The sequence below is a fragment of the Rhineura floridana genome, chromosome 1 (genome assembly GCF_030035675.1).
Source record: "Rhineura floridana isolate rRhiFlo1 chromosome 1, rRhiFlo1.hap2, whole genome shotgun sequence".
NCBI lineage: Eukaryota > Metazoa > Chordata > Lepidosauria > Squamata > Rhineuridae > Rhineura > Rhineura floridana.
Genome location: NC_084480.1, coordinates 174,336,682 through 174,355,134, shown reverse-complemented (window position 1 = coordinate 174,355,134; position 18,453 = coordinate 174,336,682). Strand labels below are relative to the sequence as shown.

The following is an 18,453-nucleotide window of genomic DNA, read 5'->3' as shown; positions in this document are numbered from 1 at the left end:
CTGAGCAGGAGGTCGTGGTGGTAGAGTAGGTAAAGAGACCAGCCTCCTCAGTTCTGCAGAAAGCAGGCCTAACAGGGCATTCTTTAACTGACCCATGAAGTCGGGTCAACTGGAATCGCAAGAGCGGGATCTGTGCTGAATAGTGTAGTTGCAGTGGTAGGGAGCCCAGATTGGTGAAAACAAGCAGAATTGATCATAGATTCCAAGTTCCCTGACAGGGAATTAATTAATGTAATAGATAGGAGAAAAATCAGCTCATTCGAAATGTGATGTTGGAGGAGAGCTTTGCGCATACTATGAACTGGGAAAAAGACAAATAATTGGGTGCTAGAACAAATTAAACCAGAACTATCACTAGAAGCTAAAATGATGAAACTGAGGTTATCATACTTTGGACACACCATGAGAAGACATGATTCACTAGAAAAAACAATGATGCTGGGAAAAACAGAAGGGAGTAGAAAAAGAAAGGCCAAACAAGAGATGGATTGATTCCATAAAGGAAGCCACAGACCTGAACTTATAAGATCTGAACAGGGTGGTTTGTTGTTGTTGTTGATTCATAGGGTTGCCATAAGTCATAATCGACTTGAAGGCACATAACAACAACAAATGTAACATTAAATAGGGAGGATCAGAGAGCATTTTCTTGTCTAAGCTTAGGTTTGAAATTTATGGTTGCGTTCTCTTTCCATCTTTTGCCTATGAAACTTTCTTCTCTTCTATTTCTCCCCTCCCCCCATTGAAAATGATATTTTCTACCCTTGACAGGCAAGTAGGCAGAGTTTTGAAAGACCCTTCTCCTAGCAACACTCTGCAATCAACACCAATTGAACAGTTTCAGCTACAGAGAGGTGGACGCTGTTCAGGAGCAAAAAGGTACTTTGGGGCATTCAAATTAAAGTTCTGTATTGGGACAGAATGGGAATGTGAATAGGCTCAAGATTGGAATCTTGAGTGTTCGAAACTTCAGGGGCAAAGAGTTCTATTGAGCAGGGAGTGTGCACTGAAGTGGCTTACAGTGCCTTGCAAAAGTAATCAGACCCTTGACCAGTGCTCTCATATTACTGAGTTACAAATGGTACATTCTAATTTTGTTCTGTATATTTTATTTTCAAACACTGAAACTTAAAATCAATTGTAAGGTGTCATTGGTTTTTTGTTGGGAAATGTTTGTAAGAAACATAAAAAATTGAAACATGTTGCTTGCATAAGTAGTCAACCCACACACATTAATATTTGGTAGAGCCACCTTTTGTTGCAATAACAGCTTTAAGTCTTTTGTGGTAGGTATGTACCAGCTTTGCACACAGTGTATATACATATGGTATATAACCAGTTAAAAGGTATGCATACTAATTAAAAGATACGGTAAATGTTCAATTTGACAATAGCATAGGCTATGTTCTTTGGGTGTGTAGAGGGAGATGTTTTTTAAAATTCTGACTGTAATAAGAGCTTAAGAACCATTAACCTAAACTAAATGAATATTCATATAATGTATCTAACAAGGTCCAATATACTAGCTGTAAATAAAAATTCCAACAGTGCTCTTAGTTATGTTGTGCGAGACTGGTAGGGTCAAAAGATTTGATAGAACATCCATAAAATGTCACTTACTGTCCTGAGATATCTGTCCGGTTATCAAAATTAATATCATTTTTCTGAAGCAATAAGAGGCAGGATGCTGGGTCAGATTATTGCCAACTTTTCTGGCTTATAAGTGGAATGCATCATCTACTTTTTGGTGGATGCATTTCCTTTTGTTAGCTGTCAGGTGGCCATTTTTACTCTTAATATCAGAAAGAGCATTTGTAAATCTTACTAGACGTCTGGCTAAATTGTAGTTGTAGGACTTGCTCTAGAATCTGGACCATTTATATTAGTGTTGTTACTACTGTTCTGTATTTTGAATTCAGTTTTATCTTTATTTTATTAATTTTGGGATACACAATGTTTTGATGCTTTTAAATTCTATTGGATGTATGATGTATTGTTGTTTTTGTGTATGTTTTGATTTATTGTGTTACAACATTAAACTGACTTACATATTATATAAATCTCTTAGACACAAAAGCAGGATGCCCTCAAGACATTTATAACTGTTGTCTTATAGGTCAAAAAAGCTCTCTGTCCCAGCATCAGTTGTGTCTCGAATAATGGGAAGAGGTGGGTGCAACATCACAGCAATCCAGGATGTCACTGGTGCTCATATTGATGTGGACAAACAAAAAGATAAAAATGGAGAGAGAATGATAACAATAAGGTAGTGCATAAAACTTCATATTTAAAGCTCATGTTTTTCAAATGGATTGAAGCCGTATTGAACTGAGGCTTGCATTCCAAAAGATGATACCACTTTCTCTATTTCAGGGGTGGAACAGAATCAACAAGGTATGCAGTACAACTTATAAATGCCCTTATTCAAGATCCTGCCAAGGAGCTGGAAGACTTAATTCCTAAAACTCATATAAGAACACCTGCTTCCAGCACCAAGTCAATCCATACAAATTTTTCATCTGGCGTCGGTACTGCTTCAGCTTCAAACAAAAACTCATTTCCTCTTGGAGCTCCATCTCTTGTCACCTCCCAGTCATCAACTCTGTCTACTTTCCAGTCTGCTAACAAATTAAGCAAGAACGTCCCAGCAAATGTGCGCTCTTCTTTTCCAGTCTCTCTTCCCTTAGCTTATTCCCACCCTCACTTTGCCTTATTGGCTGCCCAAACTATGCAACAAATTCGTCACCCTCGCTTACCTATGGCCCAATTTGGAGGAACATTTTCAGCCTCTCCAAACACTTGGGGACCATTCCCAGTGAGGCCAGTTAACCCAGGCAGCACAAATAGCTCTCCAAAACATAACAGTTCAAGTCGTGTAGGTAACCAGAATGGCAATATTTTGCAGTCTGAATCCACGGGTTTAGCTTCCAGCTGTCCTGTCTCTTCAGTAGTTGCATCCTCCCAGCCACTCTGTGTAACGAGTAACCGGACTCCATCATCAGTCAGAAAGCAGTTGTTTGCTTGTGTTCCTAAAACTAGTACCATGACAACAGCGATTTCAACTGTGACAACTACATGTAGCACACTGCCTTTGACTTCTCCTGCACCTGAAAACACTGGGCATGTTCCCACTACATTTTTGTCCTCTGGTGTTTCCCAGGCACAGCAGTCTGCACTTAAAACAGATGTTGTTCCTTCTGTCCCAGTACCCAAAGAAAAGGCATCAACAGCAGAACAGTCTATTGGAAATGCATGTGTGCTATCATCAGTTGCTGCTAGCGGCAATATCTCATCTGCCAGCACTTCCGGAGTCATAGAAACGTGCACATCTAGCAGTCCTGCACCCGCAAACAATGTCCAAGATGAAACACTGCCGACCAATATGTCTGACTTAAGTCCTCCCATATCTATGCCTTTTTCTTCCAATTCAGAACCCACTCCATTAAGCTTAGCTTCACCCAGATCGGTTGCAACAGATAATCAGGACAACAGTAACTTACCTCAGTTAGCTGTACCAGCACCCCGTGTTTCTCATAGAATGCAACCTAGAAGTTCATTTTATTCAATGGTACCAAATGCAAACCTACACCAGGAACCTCAGTCTATTTTTGTTACAAATGCAGTACCTTTAACACCTTCACAAGGTCCACCACCTACAGTTCAGCTGTCATCACCCATGAACGTTATGAACGGTTCTCAGATGCATATTAACCCAGCAAACAAATCCCTGCCTCCTACTTTTGGCCCAGCAACACTCTTCAATCACTTTAGTAGTCTTTTTGATAGTAACCAGGTGCCAGCTAACCAGGGATGGGGAGACTGTCCACTGTCCACACGAACAGCAGCAGACCAACCTTTCACTGTCCAGTCTACATTTTTGGGTAACTCTGTGCTCGGACACATGGAAAATGTGCATCCTGATAACTCCAAGGCTCCAGGATTCCGGCCTCCTTCCCAGAGAGTTTCAACTAGTCCTGTAGGTGAGTTGCTATGTTCTGCATGGAGAAGGAGATAATTGTATTGATGGCCTCTTGATTGCAATTGAAACAGTTTGCCAAACTTACAAAAAATTGTTTCTGTGATCCTGAGCCAGAGAACTACGGTAAACAAGAAATGTGATGGGTCTTTGGCTGTTTTTACCCAGTTTGTTTTCTTCATAATATAATGTGACTTAATACAACCAGGGAATCTTGGAATTGATATGACCAAGTATCATGGAAGTTGGTACACAATGCAGGTTCAAGTAGCTCCTGTGGAATGATGAAAAATCTGAGCATTACAGTGAGTGGCTCAGGGGTACGTGCCCTGCCACCTGTGCAGCCGTGGGCAAGCTGCATAGTCCCAAGGAGCCCAGTTGCCCCCCAGCTGGCAGTTGCGGACAAGGAAGGGGCTGGCTTGTGCAGCTGTGGCAAGATGAGCAGGCCCTAGCCAGCTGGGGAGGACTAGCCTCAGAGGGAGGCAATGGCAAACCCCCTCTGAATACCGCTTACCCTGAAAACCCTATTCATAGGGTCGCCATAAGTCGGGATCGACTTGGAGGCCGTCCATTTCCATTTCTGGCCCGTATCAGTGAAGGGAATTCTTTTTGCTTAAACCTTTCAGAAGTCTGTCTCCCCATACCAGTCCCTCCCCATTCCTGTGTATCTTCCTCTACTTGTACTGTGATGTACTGATCAATATAAGGCAGCATCTTTTTCTACTCCGTAACAAAATGGAACAAAAAGTCCAGGTTTTGTAAAAGAAAACATGTTAAATTGCACAACTAGAGTAATGCTGACAATGCACCATATGTGGGAACTGCTACAAAAGGTTGCAGTGTGAAATGCTCCTCTTACACACATTTCTGTCCTGCCCTGGTTAGTTTTCCACACACACCCCAAAGTAAGTCAACCTTCCATTGGTGACTGAGCATACACAGTCCTCATTGGGCTGTGTTCTGGGATTCCCTCCTTTGAGCCTTTTTCTAAAGATTTTTGTACCCTCTTTTGTGTGAAAGGAGTTTCTTTAGCTACAGTAAGCTGTGGCACTTCCTATCTGAATATCAGAAAAGCAGATAATGGTTTCCTTTCTCTGCGCTTAAAGTTGCCTTTTAAAAAGCCTTCCTTAGAACTGCTCATCAGTATCTTGATGAATCTAATAGGTGTCTGGCAAAGTCAGTTGTGTTCAAAGGTCCTGTATCAACCTTGTATGTTAGCATGGATCTCTCTGAAAATTGCACCACTTTGTATTCTGGTTTTGAAAAGCCATGTTCATTATCACTTACAGCGTTTTGGAATATTTTTGAGGAATCCAAGGTTACTTTATTATCCTTTATGATCTTTTATACCCTTACAGCAGAGGTGTGGAACATTTTTCAGCTCAAGAGCCCACATTGTGGGCAACTGGGGGCAGCATGCCTGTTGGTGGGTGGGGCCAGAGGCAAAAGTGGGCAGTACAATTAATCTCTCACACCTCCCAATCGACATCCCAGCAAGCAAGAGTTTGTATAATAGTGTAAATAAGGACAAATTCTACCCAGGCAAAAGCACTCAAGGAGGGCCAGTGAGAGGTGTTGCCTAGGGTGAAGGCATGGCCTGGGCAGAGTTGAGAGGGCCAGATAGAGAGGTCTGGGTGGAGAATTCAGTCCCCAGGCTCAGGACTCTCCAGCCCTGCTTTCAAATTACTTGAAAGCTCAATGAATGTTGTAGTTGTTACACACTAGAACATGCTAATAATTTTAACTCAAATTACACAGACTGATCACTGAACCTCAGACACCTCTTGCCTATTAAGATGGAAATTCTACATGTAAATATGTTTGCATCTATCTTCATTGTTGTTCCGTAACCTGAAATGTGTTGCCAAAACCTGGCTGCATGAGGCCCATAGGTGATTCCGGACCTAGCGGTTTTGACCAAATTTGCTGAGAGAAGATAGGGTAATGATGTTTGGTAAGAGACGAGAGACCAATGGACAATGTAAACTTTTCAAACCATATCATTAAAACTGATCTGAGAATTGACAGGAATGATAAATTATGTTCGACCTGTGCATGACATATAGTTAACCCTGCTGAACATGAACTCTTCTAAGGTTGAGCTATTAAAATTCATTCCTTTACTACATAACTGGCATTTTCCAAGTTGTTTTGGGGAATTGTTCTTTTTCATTCTGTGAGCTTTTCTGTGGAATACCGTTCTTGTCCATCTGCCCCTAGGAGCAGGTTTAAATTGATTCCACACTATAGTAAGTATGATGATGTGTGGCCCTTGGAATGTAGGGATCGGGCAGGGCTTGTCATGGATAATGTTCCCCCTTGTGTGGTTATCTAGAGCTCAAGCATCTAATTAATTGAAGCTGTTCTCTAGAACAGTGGTTCCCAACCTTTATGAGCACGGGACCCCCTTTATAAGCTGAAAAAAAATTGTGACCCCCTCCCCCCAGGGAGGCAGGCTGGCTGCCAGGAAGGAAGGGGGAAAGCAGCCTTTCTTTGCAGGCTTGCTTCCTTTTGCTTCACAAGAAGCCCTCTCCTCTCATTCTAAGCAAGGGCTTTGCCAGTAGCAGCAGTGCAAGGAGATGGGAATCGGTGATAGTAATCCCCTCTTCTTCTTGGTAGCTCCACCCTCAGCCTCCTTTGGCATCTGCCATGTATTTTATAGGCAGATGCCTGCCCTTAGTGCACCTGAAAGGCACTCTGGCGCTTCAGCAAAAGGCCTCCCCTCTTGTTTGGAGCAAGGGGGAGGTGTCATCTGCAGCTGCAGTGGAAAGCAGACAGTGTAGAGGGAGTGAAGACTTTTTAAAAAAAATTAATAAATTCATTTCTTTACTGTTCACGGCCCCCTCTGGATTACTTCGTGGCCCCCCTGGGGGTCCCAGCCCTCAGGTTGGGAACCACTTCTCTAGAATATGAAGTATGATGGTGATGGCCTTGAATGCCTTTTGTCAGTGACCTCTAATTTGCCATCTGTTACTTTTCATTGGAAGGTAGAAATTAACTGCTCTCATCCATGCTTTTGTAACCATGAGGACTGAATTATTATAACTCATTTTCGTGTGAGTTTTCTCTGCATTCGGGGACTTCATGTTGTGCATCTATTGATCAGAGTTATAAAGACCATAAACCATACAAGAGAGCTGTACTGGCTAGGACAATTCAAGATACTGGCTATTTCTTTTAAAGCCAGGATTCCATTGCATTTTAAGGAAGCTGTTCCTCACCATATGTTCCTACCTATTAAGATTATCTGAGAGGCTTTGCTCTTTTATTTTATTTTTGAGCTCTTCTCAGAACCATATTGAGACAGGAATAAGCTACATAATTAAGTAGAAAATGGAAGTCTGCCCCCTCCCTGTGTTGCTGATCAGTGGTGTTGACCTGTGTTGTCAACAGGGATGATAAATGGAGAGCTAACTTTAGCAATATAGCAGTTTTTCAGAGGCTGTGTTAGCTTCTTTATTCAGAAGAACTGTGGCCTAGATTGATGTAACTCATCAGGATTTTGAAAAGGAGTTTAGGAACATCCCTGGTTCATTTAAACCAAGACTAGCAATAACGTGCAGTGTCGAATTCGAATAGAGGGGTTGTGACAATTTGTGCATATACAAGGAGTCTGATACAGAACAGTTTTAGTTGGAGGCACACAAGTCATGCTCCTGGATGATATGTTTGCACTAAGCTTTTGCAGTGTATGAATTGTGAAGCTTGCTTTATGCTTATCAGATTAGATTTCTTTTCAGAATTAGCTTTGACTCTTTACTGATGTAGTTTACGGACATTTATCTTTTTGACATGTTGATCTAAAAACCAATTGTTGAGCATAGGCAGGATTTCTAATTCTCAGTCCTGTTAATACTGTCAGCAATGCACCTTTACAGAGGCTAGTTTGTTATGTGCCTTCAAGTCAATTACGACTTATAGTGACCCTATGAATGGGTGACCTCCAATAACATCTGTCATGAACCACTCTGTTCAGATCTTGTAAGTTCAAGTCTGTAGCTTCCTTTATGGAATCCATCCATCTCTTGTTTGGTCTTTTATTCTTTTTCTACTGCCTTCTGTTTTTCCCAGCACTATTGTCTTTTCTAGTGAATCCTGTCTTCTCGTTATGTGTCCAAAGTATGATAACCTCAGTTTCATCATTTTAGCTTCTAATGATAGTTCTGGTTTAATTTGTTCTGATCCCCAATTATTTGTCTTTTTCGCAGTCCATGGTATGCGCAAAGCTCTCCTCCAACACCACATTTTAAATGAGTTTATTTTTCTCTTATTCCCTATTTTCACTGTCCAACTTTCACATCCATACATAGAGATTAGGCTAAAGCTGGTAGAAAGTCAGAGTTTTGCTCAACTTGCTAGTATTCATAGCTCTAACCAACTGTATCACATCCATGCTATATTCCTTTGACCTGCTTCTATGGATTCCATTGCAAGGGAAGTAACTACTATAAAAAAAACCTGTCTGCCTTTAGAAGACGCTTAGGAAACTAGCTGTTGCTAGGTAGACATGACTGCATCAAAGAGAACATAACACTCTTAACTCACCTTCACATTAGTAAAATGGCATCGTTTTGATGGTAATTTTATTATCCCCCTGCACTGGCAAGATTTTCACTTGTAACATAGTAGAGGTTGCAGTGATCAAAATTAATATTGTGCTGTTAGGTACTCCGTAAATAATACACCAGTGCATCTTGAACTTTTGTGTAGGGGCTGTTTAGCACTTGCTTGTGGTCCCAGAGATTGTCATGAATACAGAAGAAGATGCTGAGAAGCAAAGGCTTTTTTTAAAGCTTCTGTCACATGCTTTAGAGGCAATGTATTCAAAGGGCTTGTTCACGTATGCATGTCCTCTGTGAACTGCAAATCAAGTGATGATTTGTGTGTAGGTCATCACAGATATAAACTTTAATTTGCCTCAGTGTTTTTCAGTGAAATTTGTTTATGCAATCAAGTAGTGTGCATACATGTATGAAGCAAGGCAAAGGCACTTGCTACATGTATGGTTCTCCCTCAGGCATGCCTGTGTTATCTTGGAATCACAGCCATAAAGGAGAATGCAGCATTTGGGTTTTAATTTGTTTTTTTTTTTTACAATAATTTTTATTCAAATTTTCATAAAACATAGAAAACAAAATCATAAAACATTCAAAGACAAAAAACAAAACAAAACAAAAATGATTAAACAAAAAAAAATAAAATGTTGACTTCCCATTTGTCACAAATCAAATCAGTTATAGGTCTACAATATATAACAATCCTGACTCTTAAATTATATTATAAAATCACTTTCCTCCAGTAGTTATCTTAATTAATCATCAAATCTCATAAACATTACTTTATTCTTTCCACAAAAAGTCAAAGAGAGGTTTCAATTCTTTAAGAAATATATCTATCAATTTTTCTCCAAACAAACATGTCGATTAATCCATCTCGTTAATAATAATAATAATCTTATTGTCATAACCATAGTCCAAATAAACATATCGATTAATCCATCTCATCAAAATCTGTTAGGTCCAATAATTTCAATAGCCATTATTCCATTATCCCTATTAATTCCATCTTCCATCTTCAATAGTCCTGTTAAGTCCAGTAATTTCAGTGTCCAATCTTCCATTATCAGTATTCCATAATAATCTTGCCATAGTCATATAATAAGAGTCTGATGGGAATTTCCTCTATCCCAAATGTTTTCTTGCCATCAATTCTGAATAAGTTGCTGAAATATTGTTGTAAAGTCATATCTCTGTTCTTCTTTTTTACAAAATGCACTGGTTCATCTCTTGAGAGTTTTTCCATTGTCACATGGCTGCTGTTAATTCCATAGATTTTCTCTATATCAAGCTCCATCACGTCATTCCAGTCCAGAAGATTATCCAAGCCATTGATAACTTTATCTCTAATATCTTCATTAATTTCTTCAGAGATAACGTTAAATTCCAAACAGTAGATTTTATTTCTAATATCCATAAACTCCAGATCTTTTTCCAATTCCACATTTGTTCCAATCTCCAGGGATTGTATCTTCCCTTTATTTTTTCTTTTCTCATCTCTGATCTCATTCTCCTCTCTCACAGGATCCCCTATTTCTTTAAGCTCCTGCATCATTTTGTTCAGTTCAATTTTCAGCTCCTTACTGCCCTGTCGCAGGGTTTGTTTCGTTATCTCAATCTCATCCATTATTTTCTGAAACATAATTACTTTCAGATTCTCAGCCACTTTCTTGATTGCCATTTTTTAAAACCACGAAAACAAAGCAAAACAAAAATAAAGAAGAACCACTTCTTATTTCAGCAACAATTGGGTTAATATTCCAGGCTTGATGACATCACAGTATAAACAAAGCAGCCTGCCTTATCTCTCTATGTTCAAGAATACAAAACAAATTTAGTTCCCAGCATCAAAACAGTTAGCGGCGTCGTGAAGAAGCAGATTCGTCAAAATAAAATAGATCAAAAAGAGAATAGTCCCAAACAATATAATGTTCCTCGGAATAGAAATCCCTCTTCTGTGTATATCTTTAGAATGCACTTCCAGGACAGCTTTTTGCAATAGAAACAGAGATAAGCTATTAATTTCGTGAATAACAGAGAAGAGTTATAACTCACCCAGAAGCTCTTTAAAGCTGATTAAATTGACAAATCTCTTTTTGCTGCAACAATTTAAGCCAAGTAAAAAAAAATAATAGAAAGAAGGGTGCTTGCCTGTTAGTCCGTTTTCTCTTTGAAGAAAAGATAAACGTATCGCATTAAACAGATAGAGCTTGTTCGGAAGTCCGTCCGGCATTGCTGGCTGGACCTTTTCTCATAAATTAATGAAATCCAGTCCTCCCAACAAAAACAGGCTTTTGAGGTTGATCTCTACGTTTCTCCCTGCCCGGGAGAAATTTCATCAGTCAAAAAAAAAAGTTCTGACTGATTTATATCTGAATAAGCTTCTTTTGAGGCGGGAGCCCGTCTCAAAAGCAGGCACAAGCGAAGTCACCCTTCCCGGAAGTCCAGCATTTGGGTTTTAATTTGGAAGCCTTTCAAACAGCCACCATGCGGTGGTATTCAAAGAACAAGCAAACTAGAATAGTGATCCTCAATACAATAAAGTGTAAGAACAGAACCCGACAGATGCAGTAAACTACGTTGAGAGATAAATTTGAAAAGTACCTATACTGATTAGCCATCTGGGGAGGATTTCTCTCTAGTTTAGTACCTGAATATACAAGCAATATTGCTTTGTCAACCATGAGAAAATAGTCTTGAGCACCATTCTATCATTGGATATGGCTGTAACAGAGGAACAAAATTAGTCTGCAAAAGTGGTGTGGAACCTGTGGCTTTTCAGAGGTTATGGGACTCCAGTTCTCCTCAGCCAGCTTGGCCAGTGGTCAGAGATTATGAGAATTGTAGTCCAACATCAGGTTAACCACCCCTGGTCTCTTAACATCTAGAAACAGGTTGTGTTTTCCTTATGCTGAAGTTTTGACAAACTTTAATGGATGCAGTGTGACAGTTTAACATTGTGAAATGCTAGTATTGAGCAAGGCCTAAAGATAAGCTTAAATTGCAAAGCTATGTAGGTAATGTGGCTTCTTAAGATTGTTGCATATATTGGGGTTTTGATTGGCTTGGTAATAACTAATAATTTTCCCATTGTGGCTTAATTATATGGGCCAAATCAACGATGTACAGAATATCTACAAATGCTTCTTGCCCTTAATTGTAGGTAGGATTGTGGTGGACGTTAGTTCAAGGCTAGAAATAAGTAATATTAACACACAGGATGTAATTGTTTCTTATGTGGACATTGCTTGAAATATCCCATATGTAATCCAGACCTACTTAATGCTAGAAATCAGGATTAATGAGAAGCTGTTTAACTTACAGACCTCTACAATGTCATCAGAACATGATGGAAGGGTTTCTGTAATTCTTAGGGAAAAAATGGTAGCAAGTAGGGTCTTTGGAGTTATTTTCTCAGACACAGTTGTATTAATTGTAGACTTACTTCTCTAGATCCATCCAGCAGCTCCTCAAACTCCTCTTCAGCGCCTATGTCCGGTTTTTCAGCAAACATTCAAGGAGCACGGGTTTATCTTCAAGGGCCAGCACCTGTTGGGACTCCCAGCTTTAACAGACAGCATTTTTCACCACATCCTTGGACAAGTGCTACAAATTCATGTAGGAGTTTTGGGGGTCTGTCTAATTCAGCTCTTCAGTCTGTTGGTATTGACCTTTTTGCTGGTTGTATGATTTTAACACATACAATTGTTTTTGAGCATCGATCAGAAACTGATGCAATTTGTAGAGATCAAATTACTGAACTGTTTAAAATGGCATCAAAAATTAGACATGACATGCAGTCACATGAAGATTCCCTTTCCTTTTCAGAGAGTTTGAGCAGAATAATAGATGGGGTGAAGGTTGCTGAACTTTTTGGCTCCCCCCCCCAATATGTTTCAACTACCTTTCTCTCTGTAGGAAGGAATATGAGGGTTCCCTTTCTTCCTCACTATTAATCTGCTCAAATTTGCAGCTTCCCATGACCACTACCAGTGTTTAAAAACAATTTAAGGGAACGAGTCATGCAATTGCATGTTACATTTAGTTTAGACCCAAGGTTTTAAACCACCTTTTAATAAAGGTATGCATGATCCTAGACAAGAAGAGTATTTGGAGAAGTTATATATAAGTAATACTTATAGGTTCAGTCTAAAGAGTTGAGCTATGCTTGTTGCATGAGATCAGTGCGCGCTTTGTTTAAGAATTATGACTGTTCATTCAGCTGTGTATGCACCATAGGGCTGTTCCTGGCTACCTGCCTTTGGGTTGTTTCTCCCATTATCTCTCTCCCTCTCTCCCCCTCCCTCTCCCTCTCACTCTAGTGGCTTATTTACCCTAGAAATTGTGTTGTGTGTGGAGAAGGGAACATTAGCTGATTGGCCTTTAACTGACCACTGGGCAATCTGGTCTAATTTACCCTGGTCAGTGTTTAGTCATGGAGAAAGATTCCTCTATGATTATTTTTAAATTGAAGATGAGCTTGGTTAAATGGTTCAAACTACAGAGCCATCTGATTCTATGTCTGTAAGGGACAAAGATCAAGAAACCTGGAAGATGGTAGAGAAAGTATAAAAGTTTTAAAAGCCTAGATAACTTCTGTGTGACCCAAGTTTTTGTTGACACTGATCAAATACATCGGGGTGGCCAGGGACCTTCTTGGACCAATGGGCAAACCAATATATAGTGTTTTTTAAACTGTCAAGCACTATATACATTTTTTAAAATAACAAATAAAATCTTTATCTACCCTCGATCACCTGTCAATCATCTGACATCAGGTGACTGATCAGTGGCAGATCTGGCCCACCTCTCAAAGCTGATCTGCGGTGTGGGGAGAGGGGTCTGCATTGCCAGCACATTCCCCACAGTGTGTGCTCAAACAAATCCTTGACTAACATATAGTTTTGAGGACATAAACTGTATCATGAAGAAAAGGCTTCCCAGCCCCTGAAGCAGCCTGTTATAACCTTACTTTAGATACATTAAAATTCAAAACAATTTACTCTCTTTCAAAGTTCTGACACTTTTAAATACTAAAAACATTGCTTTTGTAGAGAAAGTCGCACTGATTTCAGTACAAGTCTACTTTGGTTGAAGTATTCAAAATCTCATCCCTAATGAAAACTTCCTAGAGCAGCAGTTAAGGGAACTGAGGATTTCATATGTAATAAAGCAAGAGAACTGTTTTTTCATCAGGTGAATCTCCTATTCCATCAGTTTCCTCGGGATCATCTTCACCCCTTTCAGCTGCTTCTGCACCTTCTACTCTGGGCCAGCCAAAGTCAGGGAGCACAGCACAAGATCGAAAGGTGCCACCACCTATTGGAACAGAAAGACTTGCTAGAATTAGGCAAGGAGGTTCTGTCACACCTACCCCCTTGGGAACCAACTTCACAGCTCCTGTTGGGCACAGTGGTATCTGGTCATTTGGAGTTAACAATGTTTCAGGTAAGAGTGTTCCTAAGGAAATGATCTCAAGAGTGAAAGGAAATAGTAATTTGCAAATAAGCAAGAGAAATGTCTCTTCCCCTCCCCCCAGCATACTCAGTTTATCAAGCTCGTGAGCTTTTACTGAATATTTGCATAAAGATCCCATTATTAAGACAGAAATTATTTAAATATGTTTAGTACTTTAAACATGTACTCATATGTATTGTGTTCTTCCTAGTTTATATAAGAGTAGAAACCTACTATGCAGGAATTTAATCATGTCAGAAGTAGCCCTGAATAGACTAATGTTCCTCAGAGTAGCAGAAAGAGGCTAAAGAAGTGAACTGTAGGAAAATTAAGGCTGTGCAGGCACAAGGATCTGTTACATATGATAAACTGCAGAGATGAGGATAGAAAGGTTGTGTGTGATGATGAGCTTTGTGCAACATAAAAAGAATGAAGATAGATGAGGGGACAGAGCTCCAAAGTAAATCTTAGGACAGGGCAGTGTAATGCTTCCTATAGAGTCAATCTAGGAAACAAGGGAGAAGGGTGATTAATGTGGAAGAGACATAATAGTTTAGAAGGGGCATTCAGATCAATGGGAGAAAGCAGTTCACAGGAAATAACTTCTTTCTAGAAGTTATTTACAATAGATTGGGAAAGGACTATTGGCAGGAGGTACAGGGATTAAAGTCGATCTTGGAGATGCTAGAAAGGAAGTGGAGACAGGATATGGGAAGAGAGATATTCCAGTGGTCAGACTCCAAAGAAGGGACATGCTGGTGGAAAGGAAGCCCTGTGCTAGTTGAGAGTTGGTCTTTGGGTTTTTTCCATGGAAAGGTCACTGCCCTTGGAGAGCAGTCCATGTAGAGGTGGATGGGATGAATTTAATAGGCATGAGCAGGGACATTTCTGGCTTGCTGATAATATGAGAGATAAAAATATGTGAGAGGTGATTCCGATCTCTAAACAAGTACTTCATTATCTTTCTAGAAGGCATGTCAGGTTGGTCTCAGCCTGTAATGGGAAATCATCCAGTGCATCAGCAGCTGTCAGACCCAGGCACCTTTTCCCAACATCAGCCAATGGAGAGAGATGACTCTGGAATAGTGGCTCCTTCAAATATTTTCCAGCAGCCTATGCCAAACAGCTTTGTGGATTTCTCTAAAGTACGCTTTCAAACTCCCCCACCCTCTCTCCTACACACACACACACACACACACACAGTTGCTTCAAAGGAAACCATAGGTGCTATAGGATATATTGTGTCTCTGAGTATTCAGTTTCCAGTCATTCCAGGGCTGCATCACTTGTATTTGTCTAGGGTGGGGGTGCAGGTGAGGGTCTAGTGGCCAATCAGAACTACTCATTTGGGGATAACATCCTGGATTGCTTACAGTTTTGTGTATTAAATCCAGTTTAAAAGAAGAGCCTATTACACAGGAATAGAATTACTGCTGAATGTTTAGGGTCTGTTATTATTAAACCACAATTGGCACAAACCCCAAATGAAAAAAAAGCACAATAAAATACAATATATTGCACAGAACTAAAACAGCCATTACATACTTTAAAACACCAACCATATCACAGAGGCTTAAAAGCACATCTTACAGCCTTGGAGAAGTATTAACCTGGCATCAAAAAGAAAACAATTTGGGCTCCCTAGGAAGAACATTCTAGGAAGAAAAAGGACCCTTCACTTGTGGCTGCCCTCCAAGCTTCAGTTGGAGGGGGCACACGGAGAAGGGCTTCTGTAGATAACCTTAGGGAAGAGGCTGCAACCCTTTTTGAGCCAGTAGGCATGCTTTGAATTTTGAGAAAGCTGTGGGCATCAGTTGCAAAATGGTTGCTGTGGGGGCATGGCATGACACAAAATAGGAATGGCATAGTGGCTGCCACATCTTAAAAAGAGTAGAAAAGGAGACAGGACCACAAAATGGTGCTGGTACATACATGCCACCCTGGGCTCCTACTGGGAGGAAGGGTGGAATATAAAATAAGTAAATACACACACCAGCCACCCCATCAATGGAGGAAAATGTACCTACATCAGCCACTGCCGTGCAAGAAGCTCTTTGCACCTCTGTATCAAACAGATGGGAGAGTGGGCGTCCAATTCTGGCATCTAATGAAATGTGGGCATATTTAAGTGTGTGTGTAATGTTGGAGAGGCTGATCCAGTGCAAGCAGGAACTGAGCAAGAAGTGCAGTCTCCTTGTGCAGTGTGGATTTTTGAGGGGATATTTGCTGTGATCTTTTGTGGGTCTACGAGCTCAACATTGGCAACCTCGGCCTTAGGATACAGGTAGATATGTACAGGAGGTGGTGTGCCATTAGGTATTGAGGTCCACTAGGTACTGAAGTCCCAATTTGTATAGTATCTTATTGGAAGGACCAGATTTATTAAGATGGAGGAGGAAAAGAATCTTAATTGGTAAGGAAAGCAATGGAAATCTTAATTTGGGTGGGGAAATTTTGGGACTGTCCAGCCCTCTGTTGGGTAGGATATTCACAACTTTTTAAAAACATGCCAGTATCTAATAAATGAAGCCTAGTTAGTCAACTTCTAAAAGAGACATCTCCATTCCAGATAGGCACTAGAATGTGCTTTAAAATTATATTTTAATTTACATTATGATGAATGTAGGGACGACACAGATAAGTGGTTCTAATGTAGAACATGAGTGAGTTGTTTAGTCTATTTCAGGAGCTGCTTGTAGGTGCTGTAAAATATTTGCAGACAATGTCCAGCCGAAGCCCCATTGAAAGAAATGGAAAATGCCCAACTGTTGACTTATCGCATTGTACTCATTAGTTGTTGTTATTTAATATGCTTATATACGGCTTTTTGTCACAAGTGACCTCAAAGTAATATATATAAAAAATAAAGAAATCATATAATTACAAAATACAGAACATAATCAAGATAACAGTAAAATATCAGATACATCAGTATCAATAATAAAACTATAAAATCAGTACTATAAAGCAAAATACTCTCAAGGATCAAAAGTCTAACCTCAGCTGTCAAAAGCTAGAAAAAAGCATGTAAATGTCCATCACACACTGAACTCCCAACAGACATGTGGCCATCCATGCCTACAGAAAGAGGGTGTTCCAGAACTGGCACCGCTGCCATACTAGAGCCATTTGCTCTTGTCGGTCTCAGTACTGATCCTCCCTGGATTGACAAGACACTCCATTAATGTCCTCTCCATCTTATTTTCCAACTGCTCACCCTCAGTGGAGAGCTGCAGTATGAGAGCCCCTTGCCTCACACTCTTGCCAGGTACTAGCTGGAGAATTGGGATGAGAGGAAGAAAAAGTGTTGCCGTTTTGGTCAGGAACTCCAGCTGAGTCTCTGCCGCCAAACACACAGCCCCATCCTACCAATAGAACAAGCACTGCTTTCTAAACCTGTTTCTGTGCTGCTATTTGCTGTAAACTGTTATGTCTCTTCTGTCTTAGGGCTTACCAATTTCCATGTATGGAGGGACTATTATACCTTCTCATCCTCAGCTAGCTGATGGACCAGGTGGGCCTCTTTTCAATGGACTGCATACTCCTGATCCAGCATGGAATCCCATGATAAAGGTTGTCCAAAATTCAACAGAATGTACCGATGCTCAGCAGGTGCAGTATTTAATTCCCATTTTTGTACTATTAAAGTTTCAAGCATCTGTCTTAAATGATATAATTGAATTTTTGTTAAGAGTACAAGTGTCTAGCTTTTCCAACCTAATGTTAACATTTTCCTAAAATGTGTGTGATTCTGCTAAAAATGAAGGACATGGTTAATGAGTGTTGGTGGAACCTGCCTCCACAGTAGGATAGCTGATCATTAACATGTGGATGTTGGGGCCAAGCCTTAACTAGGTAGAACTTGTTTTTGGTTCCACCGAAGTTATTATATGTAGGTCTTTATAGTGACATTGGAACTGTACTCTGAAATTAACTTCCTATTTTGTTTCTCCAACTATAGATTTGGCCTGGCACCTGGGCACCTCACATTGGAAACATGCACCTCAAATACGTCAACTGATTTAGGAAGGCCTACCTTTTTCTTTTCTTTTTAAAAGCCTTGTTTGGAGAAACATATGACCTTGGAAGAACTTGGGGATTTTTTAAATGTGCCTAACTAAGCAATTTTTTCTGTGGGCTGTAACAAGAGAAACTTGTGGCCCGTTGTGTAAGAACAAAATGAGTTACCTATTCAACTGATTCTGTTCTCCAGGTAGTTTAGCCATTTTGAACTCAAAATCGGATGAACCTAGTGCTTTTGGCTAAACACTACTGAATGCTACTTGTATGCAGCAGAGAACTAGATTGAGTACATGATTTCAACCTTTTAGGGTGGTAAATACATGTATAATTGTTTACATACTTAAAAGGAAAAACGTTGAGTAAATTTCATGTCGTATAGTGGCTCTACTTTATGTAGCCTGTATTAATGTGAAATATTTACCTGAATATTCAATAAAAAGA

General features: G+C 40.0%; 1 protein-coding gene across 9 annotated transcripts in view; it reads left to right on the top strand.

The window, feature by feature from the left end:
- ANKHD1 (ankyrin repeat and KH domain containing 1) overlaps positions 1 to 18,453 on the top strand; it is a 134,480-nt gene extending 116,027 nt beyond the window's left edge. For 5 of the 9 annotated variants that reach the window (XM_061586887.1, XM_061586903.1, XM_061586928.1 and 2 more), the window contains 8 exons: positions 772 to 879; positions 2,117 to 2,266; positions 2,374 to 3,980; positions 11,986 to 12,195; positions 13,729 to 13,980; positions 14,959 to 15,134; positions 17,437 to 17,601; positions 17,951 to 18,453. In XM_061586887.1, the coding sequence (XP_061442871.1) occupies positions 772 to 879; positions 2,117 to 2,266; positions 2,374 to 3,980; positions 11,986 to 12,195; positions 13,729 to 13,980; positions 14,959 to 15,134; positions 17,437 to 17,601; positions 17,951 to 18,010 (2,728 nt within the window). In that variant the 3' untranslated portion in view covers positions 18,011 to 18,453. The remainder of the gene's footprint in view (positions 1 to 771; positions 880 to 2,116; positions 2,267 to 2,373; positions 3,981 to 11,985; positions 12,196 to 13,728; positions 13,981 to 14,958; positions 15,135 to 17,436; positions 17,602 to 17,950) is intronic. The other 4 variants (XM_061586869.1, XM_061586912.1, XM_061586896.1 and 1 more) reach the window with 4 other exon arrangements.